This window comes from Schistocerca gregaria, chromosome 6 (genome assembly GCF_023897955.1).
Source record: "Schistocerca gregaria isolate iqSchGreg1 chromosome 6, iqSchGreg1.2, whole genome shotgun sequence".
In the NCBI taxonomy this organism is placed as follows: Eukaryota; Metazoa; Arthropoda; class Insecta; order Orthoptera; family Acrididae; genus Schistocerca; species Schistocerca gregaria.
The window spans coordinates 368,891,587-368,905,126 of NC_064925.1; the positions used below are offsets into that span (position 1 = coordinate 368,891,587).

At 43.3% G+C, this 13,540-nt stretch overlaps 1 protein-coding gene across 5 annotated transcripts in view; it reads right to left on the minus strand.

Annotated features, from left to right (window-relative positions):
• The window catches only part of LOC126278994 (rho GTPase-activating protein 17-like), a 157,616-nt gene that overhangs the window by 14,604 nt on the left and 129,472 nt on the right, over positions 1-13,540 (minus strand). For all 5 annotated transcript variants that reach the window (XR_007550774.1, XM_049979309.1, XM_049979311.1 and 2 more), the window contains one exon: positions 2,622-2,762. Coding sequence is in view for 4 of the 5 variants with exons in the window: in XM_049979309.1 (XP_049835266.1) it covers positions 2,622-2,762 (141 nt within the window). In the remaining variant the exon portion in view is untranslated. The remainder of the gene's footprint in view (positions 1-2,621; positions 2,763-13,540) is intronic.

Sequence of the window (13,540 nt, forward strand, 5' to 3'; positions counted from 1 at the left end):
TGACCAAGAAAGGTGCTGAATTGTCCCTTCTTTAATTTAATCTACATACAAGCTCTCGGCTTTAGCTTGAATAGCATCTCCAGAGAGAGGCAAGTATTGTTGGTTGTTGTGCTCAATCCAGTGACAGCATTTTTTCCATTCTTCCTATTACCTCCAAGTAAGTTTTGGGCACTCCAATCACACTTAAGTTAGTTGAAGATGGAACAGTTTTTTGAACTGATTCCGCATTATCACAAATAGTCCTCACAGTGGATTGACTAAGTCCCAAAGCACATAGAATGTCGACAATATGCTCAACTTTCTCACAGCAATCTACTAAAGTTCTAGCTTTGTTCCTAATGAATACAACCTTCATACACATTTCTTTCCTTTGACAGGCACACTTTCTTTCCTTTTACCCAACATTTTAAAAACAGACCCTGACAAGTGCAGCTTCGTTGCTCTACTGACCTGAGCTGATAATCTATTTCTCAACAAATATGAAAGAAGATGCATGTTGAGTTGTGCTAATGTACTACTTCAGCCTACTGTTAACAGCTGGCAGCACTATACTTAAAACTAAAACTGCATATATGAGAAAATGCGGATAATGAATCCTCAAATAACAGGATCTGAGTTGTATACTGATAACTTTTCCAGAGCTTTTACTGACAGACAATATTCTATCCAGCTCATCCACAAACAACTCTCCCATGCCAAATGCTCCTCTGACACCAGCCTCTATCAACCAGCCACCAACCAGCACTCCTCTGGTCACTGAGTATCATCCTGGCCTCGAAAAGCTCAATCACATCCTTCACCAGGGCTTCACTCACCTTTTGACAATCCCTGAGATGAGTGATATCCTACCCAAAATCCTGTCCACATTAGCTATAGTAGTGTTCCGTTGCCGACCCAACCATACATTCTTGTTATCCTATTCAAACCCTGCTCCAAATCCTGCACTCCATGGGTCATTCCTTTGTGGTCGGTTCACGTGAAAGACCTGCTCCGTACGACATACCCATCCACCACTCCTGCCGCAGTCCATTCACAGGCATTTTGAACCCAATAAAGGACAGGGCCACATGTGAAAGTAACCATGTTATATATCAGCTTGCTGCAATTACCCACATAATTCTATGTAGGTGTAACAAGTAACCACCCATCTACTCACATGACTGGGTACCTTCCAACTGTGGTGAACCATGGGCCTGACCATTCAGTTGTCAAACATGCTACTCACCACAATATAAATGACTTCAACAGCTGCTTCACAATGTGGGCCATTTGGATACTCCCTTCCAGCACAAGTTTCCCTGAACAGAGCAGTTGGAAATCGCCTCTACAGCATATCCTGTGCTCTTACAATCGTCCTGGCCTGAATCCCAGCTAACCTGTTTACCACTGCCACATCTTACCTTGCCTCTAATCTCTTATGTCCACATCACTCCTTCCCCATCCAGATCATGTACTGCCTTCTCCCACCACTCTTCCCCCGCTCCACCCCCCCCCCCCCCCAGCATCAAGCACATGCATTACCTCCCTCCCCCCTCTCTCTTCAGTCCTTTCTCCATTTATTCCCCCCTCCCTTTTCCATCCCTCTCCATTTTTCTCTCTTCCATGTCAGTTACCCTTTTCATCCCTAGCCTCCTCTCCTTTTTCCCTCCCTACCTTCCGTCCCCCACCCTCCATATCTCTTATGTGCCTGTATCTCTCATATGCCCTACATTATGAACTCCTTTCGTCTTACTATGCAGCCACAGAGTCATTTGTAAAAAGATTTGCCTCACTTTACCCCACTACCCCGTCCATACCTCAAGTGTTCGTCCCTACCCCCTCTCCACCTTCATCAGTGAGGCAACTGCTTTCAATAATAGATAATCAATAATAAGTCTCACTGTGGCTGTGGGAATGTTACGCTTACAACAAAATTAGAAATAGATCAAGAGATAGAGTGAATGCTGCTTTCCGTTATGTGTTTCTAATGTTCCACACATCTGTTCACTTGACTGTATGGATGTTTTCCCTTATTTTACATACTCTTCCATCGAGGAATTTCCATTATTGTTACAAATTATCTAATATTAATACAACTGCTCATAGATAAACTTAACTGAATCATAAAAAGACAACTACATGCTGTGTGTGGGAGGTGTCAAATGGTGTAGAGGCTCATAAGCTGATGTTACATATTGTAGCTCAGTTTTCGACATGTGTTCTTGTTCAGATAAGAAAAGAAAGCTGCTTTCTGCTCAGCTATTGGGTTCAGTGGCACAGTGTCAGGAGAATGTGTGTTAAGTTTTCTGCTTTAGCATGTTATGTTACATAAAATATATATTATGAGGAGGAATCAGTCTTGCATTCCTACGTCTCTCTATAATACTTGAAAATAAACAGGTGGCAGCAGATCAAAGATTTCAGTTTAACTCATTTGGAGTTGAGCTGAGAGATCTCACACATTTTTAAAATGGTAGCAATGGCTGGGTTTCATAGAGAGCATCCTACAGTTACAAGTGAAATATCTCTTTCTTGTATAACACTGCTGTAAGGTCATATAAATCAAACAATTATATAACCTCTCTGCTTGCAATAGTCACAGAAAATGTAATGAAATGTGAATGGACAGAATACTTGCTTACATGGGTCACTGTGGAGACTGACGTCATTTCCTTTCGAGAGTGTACTGGGATAACCAGATTCTCCGTTTTCTTTCTCCACGTTGCTATAAACTTCCTCAGTTTTTGAGGGTCTTTGAGGCCTTTCTGGGCACTGATCTCTATCTGCAACCATGTAAAAAGACATTTTACTAATATACTTGCCTTTATTCAGAACTTATATGTAAAGTAAATCATTTGTCACTCTGGAAAAAAAGGTTCATTTGCACTCATTACAACAAAATGGAATTACTTTATCATTTAAATTCACACACACACACACACACACACAAATAATGTCTTAATCTCCTCTTCCTTTGCTGTTTTTGGTTACCACCATCCAGGTGAATGAGAAGTACTTTACAGAAAAAGTGACTATAGAGAACGAACTTCGCAGTTAGGTGGAAATCCAACAGGGATCAGAAAAGTTTCATTGTCTTCTTGAGAAACAGCACTTGTAAGACACTTGAAAGAAAAGAATTTCTCCCTAGTAAAGGAAGGTAACAAAACATCCCCCTTTCACTGTGTATACATTACATCCATATTAAAAAATGAACACTTGATTTGATTTTTATTGATTCCAGGTATTATGTTGTGTGTTGTTACACGTGGATATTGGACAAGTCACAATTATAATTTGTATAAATTTTATAATTAATTCATAGCAAAAAGAAAGAACAGCTATATCTGTGGAATGAAATAAGTCAGCTATAAACTTATGGTACAGTACAAAAATACACTGCCTGACAAAAAAGTGAGGCAGCCAGAAGAGGAGGAGGAAACAAAATGCGACATGATGGGTTGACAGGGTATGTGAAGCTATTTCAGTGATTACAAAATCGAGTCACATTTACAAAGAACTTGGTAGTATGAGCCAACTTATCAGTATAATATTGAACCACCTCTGGCCTGCATAGACGCTCTGATTCTGTTACAAAGATTGTCATAATATCACTGTATTATCTACTGAGGCAAGTTGGCCCATAACCGTTGTAACTGGTCCTTCGTATCCAGGAAATCTGCACCGGAATTGGCTTGTCATGTGTGCTGGTCCCACACATGTACTATCAGGACCAGATCTGGAATATTGCTGGCTGCATGAGCATCATCCTGCTGAAAAAATGGCACAACAATATTGTCACATCAGAGATAAGACATGAGGATGTAGGAAGTCCTTGATGTGCTGTTGTGCCAACAGGGTGCCCTCAATCACTACCAATTGTGACCTGAAATCATACCTGACGGTTCCCCACACCATGATGCCAGAAGTAAAACTACTATGCCTCTCCAAAACATTGGGAGAACAGGGCCTCTTTCCAAGTCATCGCTGTACTCGCTGAAGATGGTCATCTACAGTAGTGCAGAACCATTTTCGTTGCTGAACACAATATGATACCATTCATCAGCAGCCCATGCTTTCCAGTAATGGCACCACTACAAATGCAGCCATTTAGGTTGTGGTGTTAATGGTGGCCTACTCATGGGATGGTAATGCCCTAATCTGGCTGCACTACTCTTTGAGCAATGGTGCAGGTTGACACAGAATATTGCAGGGAGTCCATTACCTGTTCTCGGACATGTGCACATGTGAAGCTGTTATATGGTGCTCGGTGCCAATACAGCGATCCTTCCTTGTGGTGGTCAGACCTGGTCAACCAGACTTTTGATTACAAGTATACCTGCCCTCATGTTCCCATGCAGTTGAATATCAGGCCATTGTCAAATCTGAATATCACACAAATCCGGATATTATTTGAGTCAACCAACCAGCCAAATGGAAACTGATGAGGCCCATTCAGAGTCTCTAGCATGCTGATAAAGCTGTCTCACACGAGTATGTGGCACATCTGTGTTGTTCAGTGATCATTCAACATCTGGTGGAATTCACAACCCTTGCATACCCCACCAAGCCTGGTAACAACACTAAACATCAATGGTGGCCATCCCATCTGTCACAAATAATTGCAGCCCAAATCATTTACAACCTACCAATGGTGTGTGTGTGTTCAAAGTTAACTGACATCTGATATTTTTTTCTGGGTGCTTCAATTTTTTTATCAGTCAGTGTATTTAACTTGGTTATTTTAGAGTGGTATTCATAAATTTTTCCACTGTATAGAGGCAGTTCATCTGAAGTAACATTTTTACTTTTGCTCTGAATCCTCATCTAATCAACTTTAGGCTTTCAGGTAGCTTGTTGTATAGGACTCCCATGTGCTTTAGATGTAGCTGTTGACTAATTATAGATATATCATTGGAGTTACGGGTCTGATGATGGTAGATATTTTTATTTTTTGTGAAGTATGTACATTTTCATGAATAAAAAGCACTGTTTCACGAGCATAAACATAAGACACTGGCAGGGTACTGACCTCCATAAATAGGTGCTTAGTGGTTGAGGGGAGAGGCACTTTTCTCATTATTTGAGTATTTTCTTATGATAGTAAATATCTGTGTGAGGCATGCCAAAATGGAATGCAATATGTGACAGTACTGAATATACAATTATAAAACATCCACATTTTAGTGTTTCAATATCACATAACTTACGTACATCATTAACCCACAAGTGAGCACACCTATTTATACAGGGTTGTCCATTGATAGTGACCGGGCCAAATATCTCACGAAATAAGCATCAAACGAAAAAACTACAAAGAACCAAACTCGTCTAGCTTGAAGGGGGAAACCAGATGGTGCTATGGTTGACCCACTAGATGGTGCTGCCGTAGGTCAAATGGTTTCATTCTTTGTAGTTTTTCCGTTTGACGCTTATTTCGTGAGATATTTGACCCAGTCACAACCAATGGACCACCCTGTATAGTATGCCAAACACAAGTAAAATTATTTTTCAGCATTTCATTGTTGTTTCACAATGGCCAGCCCATACGTATTCCGTCATTATTGCTTCAGCTTACACAGTGATAAGTTGTGTCGTCAAACATTCAAGCGAGCAACAGTAATATAAAATCAACAGTGAGCTAGATCAGAAAAAAATTTACTATCCTCGGAAGAAAATGACCCAGATTATGAGCTAGCAGCACAATCCCACAGCGTGGTAGTTGACCTCAAGATAATTAGTAATAGACTAAGCAGCTGGGTGGGCTCTGATGCCTGGAGTGGGTCATTATAGTGAGGTAACAACTGTCCGTTGCCAACACTTCTGCTTTAGCTGGTATTATATAATTTTATTTTTATTGTTGTTTAATTAAACTTAGATGAAACTATGATTTTACTCTTATATGTCTACCTTGGTAACATAAAGATGCTGTTCTTTACATGTGTACAAAGTACATTGCGCACATGCTCATGTTATGAAAATTGGCACACCTGCTCGAGGGTTAAATGCATAGCTCAAACTGCTCCATCTATTACTAACTTTTTTATATACCCTATCTCACCTAAAGTATGTAGGCACCCATTAGTGGAAATGAATATGGGATGTGTCCACCCTTTGCCTTTATGATGGCTTGAACTCTGCTGGTGACACTTTCAATGAGGTGTCTGACTAACTGTAGAGGAATGGCAGTGACCATTCTTCCTCAACAGCCAAAACAAGAGAAGGTAATGATGTTGAAAGGTCAGGTCTGGAGTGAAAACAACGTTCTAACTCATCTCAAAAGTGAACTGTTGGGTTCAGGTCAAAACTCTGGGCAGGCCAGTTCATTGCCGGAATGGTATTGTCTACAGTCCCCCACCATAGTTGGCTTGTCAGCACAGCAGAATGCCTGGGTTCAATTTCTGGTTGGGTAGGAGATTTCCTCTGTTCAGGGCCTGGGTGCTGTGTTGTCTTCACCACCTTATCATCCTTCATCGATATGGAAGTCGCTGAATAAGGGTCAACTAAAAAGACCTGCGCCAGGCAATTGGACTACCTGAAGGGAGCCCCAAGCCACATTTCATTTCATTTCATTTCACAAATCATTGCCTCACACATGCTGCTTTATGATAAGGTGCATTGTCATGGTGATACAAACAGTTATAGTCTCCAAACTGTTCCTCTACTGTATGCAGCACACACCACCATGAAATATGTTTGTATCCTTCCACATTTAGCACAATAAGGGGACCACACTTCATGAAACGCCCACCCACCAATACCATACCACCACATCCTTCGTCCTTTACTATCAACATTACACATGATGTCATGTAATGTTCTCCAAGTATTCAACAAACCCAAACCCTTGCGTCAGACTGCCACATGGTGTATAGTGTGAGTCATCATTTCACAACGCTAATTTCCATTGTCCAGTGGTGTCGCTCTTTGTACCACTTCCAACATGCTTAGCACTGACTACAGAAATGTGTGGCTTATAAGGAACATTCTTCCTAGCTCCCTACATACACTCACTGTTGTAGCTTGTCTGTTAGTAACACTCTGAAACTCACAAGTGATTCCTTCTGCCGATTCCATGTGATTTCTTACAAACACCCTCCGCAATGCTCGACGGTCCCATCAGCATGAGATCTGCCAGGTCTTGGTTTAGCTGTGGCTTTTCCTTCATGTTTCCACTTCACAAACACACCTCCAACAGTTGACTCGGCCAGCTTTAGAAAGGTTGAAATGTCCTTTGTGGGTTTATTACTCAATTAACATCCAATGGCTAGTCCACATTCAAAGTAACTGAGCTCTAATAATACACCCGTCCTGCTGTTATTGCTTTTCTACTGACAACACAATATTCTCTGTCTCCTCTTATACTGGTGGGCCCATCTCTTGTGACATTCTAGTGGTCAATTCAACATTACACAGGAGTTTCGGATACTTTGGATCGGATTGTGTATGCTCCACTGTAGAGCGTCATCTATCCACTCTCTGAGGAATTTAGTGGTTGCCATATCACAGTAAGAAAATAATCACCATGCAGTTCACTCGGCTGCAGTAGACGAGAAACCAAATAAACTCTGCACAGCTTGGCAAAAGTTGCCAAAGATGAGAGACACTTCACCATGTACAGAAACAGCTATCTGCACGGCTGGCATAGCCACATGGACATGCATAGGCTGCAAAGTCTGTGTGCACGGGTTTGGTGCTCTTCTGTAGGCCTCAAGTTGCACTGTGATGGAGCTAAGCAGAAAGGGCTATGTGCCTGTTTGGTCGCACTCAGCTGTTTCTCAAGCACTGAAAGTGAATGATGTCATAACATGTGGATAGCGAGTGATGGGGAGTAACTGCTGTTCACTCAGCTTTGCCATGTGGGTATAGTGCTCTAATGGTTACCTACATCTACATCTACATCTACATCCGTACTCCGCAAGCCACCTGACGGTGTGTGGCGGAGGGTACCCTGAGTACCTCTATCGGTTCTCCCTTCTATTCCAGTCTCGTATTGTACGTGGAAAGAAGGACTGTCGGTATGCTTCTGTGTGGGCTCTAATCTCTCTGATTTTATCCTCATGGTCTCTTCGCGAGATATACGTAGGAGGGAGCAACATACTGCTTGACTCTTCGGTGAAGGTATGTTCTCGAAACTTCAACAAAAGCCCGTACCGAGCTACTGAGCGTCTCTCCTGCAGAGTCTTCCACTGGAGTTTATCTATCATCTCCGTAACGCTTTCGCAATTACTAAATGATCCTGTAATAGGCACATTTTTAAATCTGATATCATATATCCTTGATGAAATTGAATGTTATGGCTGAAAAATTATATATATAGTTTTGCCTTTATTCAGTAACAGTTTTATTGTGTCTAACCAATTGACCAGCTTGGAGTTCATTTGAGAAAAGGTGTTATGGAGTTCATTAGCACATTGATTCTTGTTCTTTTTCTTGTGCCTTTGGGCTGTACCGGTGCTGGGTCAGCATGGTTAGTAATGGATTTGGCATGGTTAGTTGAAGGGGTGGCTGGATGCCCTTCCTGATACCACCCATTACCTCCCCCCCCCCTTGCCCCGCCCCCCCAACTCCATCCCATCCTATCCCCAGGACATAATATGTGTACAGCAACTGTCTCCTTGTAGTGTCATGGCATGTGAGAGTGCAAGTTCGCAAAATGTTTGAGAATTGTGTAACTAAGAGTGGACTTAACTGCCAGCCTCGTATTTGGGTACTGTGATGTGGGAAACCACCAACGAATCACATCCAGTGTTGTTGGAACACTAATTCTCATTGTCAATCTGCTGGGAAGATTTTATCTGGGGCCAGAGCACTTCCCAGTCTCGGAAGCAGCACTTTAACATGAAGCTATTCAGGCAGGTCATGAGCATATTCATCTGAATAAAGTGTATTGCTGTCACCAACAAACATTACTGGTAGACTTTGCTGAATGTTTTGATGGAGATCATGAATAAATAAAATAAATAGAAGTGGTCCACTTCAAGTGCACCAAGGGTGGAGCTTCAAGAATGGTTTGTCTTTTGACTGTAAGCTTTTGAAATTTTTTTAGGTGATCCCAACTCTTTGTATTCAGTTGGAGAGATGCAACTGAAACCAATTGTTGAATTTTCCCCTAAATCCAGACTGTAGCAATTTCTACATTAATAATTCATACCTGACAAGACTGAAGGTCTTTGTGAGATCAAGAATACTCCTGTAACTATCAGCTACCCCAAAACTCCGAAACTAGTTACAACTCTCATATAAAACACCCGAAGAAATAAATATGTCTCTTCAAAATTTCAATCTCAATAACTGGTTTCACGTAGAAGTGAGCTGTTATGAGAAACTGAACAATGAAGACTACAGGCAACATCCACTGCAAGAAGGCTGAATTTCTGATCTTGGCTGTATCATTTCCAAAGAAAGACAAATGTAAAAATACTACAAATGCTATCACAAATCTTCTACTACACCATGATCTCTCATACTTAACATAACAAAGGAAAAATAATCCTTGTGCCATCAATTTGTGCCCAGTGCAAAAGAAAACACAGTTTTTTTTAATTTTTTTTTTTAAGTGTGGGTATAGAGGGAACTCTGTGCTTCACAGTCATACATCTTCAAAAAGGAAATAGTCAGGCCGACAGAAATTTATAAAAAGATGTCAGGTATTTTCTCAGGACATCTCAACGATGTCCTAAGTAGGTCACAAAAAGACAAATCACAAAATATTAATTTCTCCTCTCAGTTACCGTCGTGCTGGACAAACTGTTACACAACATTTCACTTAGTCAGTGATGAGCTGTGCGTGGCATGAATTCCTGCCATTATGTATTTTAGGCCTTGTTTTTAATGAACTTCCATCTCACTACGTTGATTTAAATTACTGTTGTCACTGAGCTGCTGCTTTGACCGAGTGTGAACGGCATTAGCAGCGCATTTCGATATATCCCCTCTCGTAGTATCTTTGCTCGACTGCTATTACTTCCTGGTCGTTGTCTGTCGTAAGGGAGTTGGTAGCAGTTCAGGTGGTCAGTTCCAGTTGCGAGTTCGGGCTGCCAGTCAGTTGGTCTGCGTCTGGAGTGCAGTCTGAACCTACCAGTCAGAGTGACAATATGACACTAGGGCAGTCGGGTGGGAGCAGCAGTAAGGTCTGCATCGACATGGCTCGCCTGACCGTTGCCGCCACGCATCTCCTGAGCTGTGCCGCGGTCTTGGTGGATCGTCGGTCGGTCGTCCTACCAAACGACACGTTTGTGCAAGTGTTTTCTGGTTGTGTGTGTAGTTGTCCTTACTTCTACTGATGACTATTTTTGACATCGTTGGCACTCTGAGGGGAGTCGGTAGGTTGTTGTGGACGAGGGAACTTCTCCATGCAGTGCAGTGAGCAGGGGCCGCTGGCAGTCCCCGCACAATGTCAGAGCGTGTGTGGAGGTGTCCAATCGCTACGAGCTTCGTGGTTCGCCGACTCAGGACATCACAGTTGAGTAGTGGTTTCACATACCCAAGCCAGATCTATTCATGTTGTGATGGATCGCTTTGGTGGTTTGCTGTTGGGGAGGCTTCCTGATGAGTGGTTCTACTGCTGTGATTTAGCCGCCATGCGGTGCAATTAACTATTTTGTTCGACAATGATTTGAGTGCACCAGTGGAATTTTCTGTCTTGTGGCCATTATTGTTCCTGTTACCTTCCCTGGCCACTAACGTAATTTCAGGCAGCATCCTTCCTCACCTGTTGTTGCTGTCCAACATGGTGTGTAATTTTGACAGCTAATACGTACTCCATTGTGGATTATCACGTTTGTAACATTGCCGGTTGGGGTTCTCATGCGCTTACTGACGGGAAGCCAGTTGTAGTGTCGGTCGGTCCATGGCTGCCCCCTGGTTGGGTTCCGACAGATAAAGTATAGTTGGGCTCACGAGGGCAGACGACTTCCCTGGAGGCCTTCTGAGTGCCACCAGTGTTTAATTATCTGTTGTCAGCTATTTTAAATTTTAGGCTTATGGTTATTGCTTGTTTCTTAAAATTTTGCAAATTAATTTTTAAATTTATCTTTCAAGCTTAAACCCTGTGGCCTTCTGCCTTTAAAGATTATGGTAAAATATTTTGAAATTTTGAAGTTTTATTGTGGTCCTCAGCCACTGGTATTGCACCATGCGTATGTTGTTTCCTTAAATTATTTTATTGCTATCTTAATTGGATTTTTATCTTATTAAGATTTCTTGTTGGAGGCCTTCAGCCATAAAAGAGTTGCTAAATTACAATAAATGACAATTAGAAGCACAAACTGACCTCAACCCTTGGCCCTTTCCACAATCCTATTACGTATTCTGTCCAGTGGGTTTAGCGGGCATTTCACTGGTAGCAGAGCGTGGTTACGCTTGTGCTTACCAACTTAGTTTTGGTAAGTTTCACTCCTGTTTCTATTGTACCTGTGGCATTGTATTGTTTGGTTTGTATTGTTTCAGGTGTTAAGATGATGGCAGTCAGACAGTGACTGAGTATTGGTATGCCGAGAAGAGACCATCTCGTTTATGAGTTGGCAGTAAGACATCAACCGACTGAGGGCAGTGCTCCAGAATTGGTAGCACGTTAGCGCGCTGCCATGCGTCAGCCAGTTGACGTCACAACAGCGGTGGTCGGAGAGACAGGTTTCCTGTAAGGCTACTGAAGGTCTTGAAGACATTGTTTGTCTTCTAGAGGGAACCCACCTGGTGACAGTCAGTGGGATTGAGTACAGGCACTGATAATCCATTAACTTCAGACATTTCCTTCTGGTCTTAAAGTTCTGGTAGCTCTTTGGTTGTCAGCTTCGAATAGACCCCCAACTTTGGTCATCTTGTGAGGCTTAGCTCCTTGTCTTCTATTGTGTAGGGATGTCTGGTTGCCTGGGGCATGTTTCCTTTGCACTGTTGAAGTCTGAGCGGGTATCTCGCTATTTCCATTGCTGGTTTAGCAGTGGCTGTGAATTGGTCGTCTTGCCGGACTTAGGCCGGTCTCTTCCTGGGGGGATGTTGGGTAGCCAGTGGGCATTTTTCCTCTGCAGGGATGGGTCCAACCGAGTGTTTCGCTCGCGGCCTTTCTCTGCCACTGTCTTGTGCCTTTTTAGAAGCTGCTAGTTAGTTTATTTCGGCATATCACCCCCAGGTTTTGGTACGAGGAGTGGGGGGGGGGGGGGGGGGGGGGGGTTGAGCCGTTCGTGGCTTGTGTTCCCGCCATTATGTATTTTACACCTTGTTTTTAACATACTTCCACCTCACTGCGTTTATTTAAATTACTACTGCCACTGAGTTGCTGCTTTGTGTGACTGTGAGCGGAGTTAGCAGTGCGTATCAATATACCCCTCTCGTAGTATCTTTGCTCGACTGCTATTACTTCTTGGTTGTTGACTGTCGTAAGGGAGTTGGTCGCAGTTCGGGTGGTCGGATTGGGTTGTGAGTTCGGGCTGCCAGTCAGTTGGAATGGGTCTGGAGTGCAGTCCGAACCTGCCAGTCGGTGTGGCAATGTGGCACTTGGGCAGTCAGGTTGGAGCAGCAGTGATGTCTGTATTGACATGGCTCGTCCGACCATTTCCGCCACAAATTACTTGAGCCAGGCCACAGTCTTGGTGGATCGTCGGTTGGTAGCTCTACCGGACGATCTGTTTTAGCTCGCTGACCGTTCAGGAGTCGGCTATCTGCAAAGCGGTGCTAGTGCAGTCGGGTTGGGGTAGCAGTGAGGCGTGCGTCGACTTGGCTTGCCTGACAGCTGCCACCACGTATCACCTGAGCCGGGTCACTGTCTTGGTGGATCATCGGTCAGTGGTCCTGCTGAACAACGCGTTGGGGGTCACCGATCGTTCACGAGTCTCGTGTGTGTGTGTGTGTGTGTGTGTGTGTGTGTGTGTGTGTGTGTGTGTGCGCGCGCGCGCGCATCAACTCCCAATCTGTTTTAGTTACCATTGGGTATCGTTCAGGTCTTCGTGCAAGTGTTTGTCAGATTGTGTGTGTAGTTGTCCTTATTTCTACTGACGATTATTTTTGATGTTGTCAGCACTCTAAGAGGAATCGGTTGGCTATTGCGGATGGGGTATGTTCTCAGCACGGTGCAGTTGGGTGGGGCCACTGGCAGTCCCTGCACAGTGTCGGAACATGTGTGGAGCTGTCCAATCGCAACAAGTTTTGTGTTTCACCAACTCAGGATGTCAAAGTTGAGTAGTGGTTTCAACTACCCAAGCCACATCTATTCATGTTGTGGTGGTTCGCGTCGGTGGTTTGCTGTTGGTGAGCAACACCAAGTGATTCTACTGCTGAGATTTAGACGCCATGTGGTGCAATTAACTATTTTGGTCGACTATGATTGAGTGCACCAGTGGCATTTTCTGCCTTTTGGCCATTAGTGGTCCGGTTATTTGCCCTGGCCACTAACGTAATTTCCGGCAGCGTCCTTTCCTCACCTGTTGTCACTGTCCAACATGGTGTGTAATTTTGACAGCTAATATGTACGCCATTGTGGATTATCACGTTTGTAAAATTGTCTCTTAGGGTTGTCATGTACTGATTGACGGGAAGCAAGTTGTCGTGTCGGTCTGTACGTGGCTGC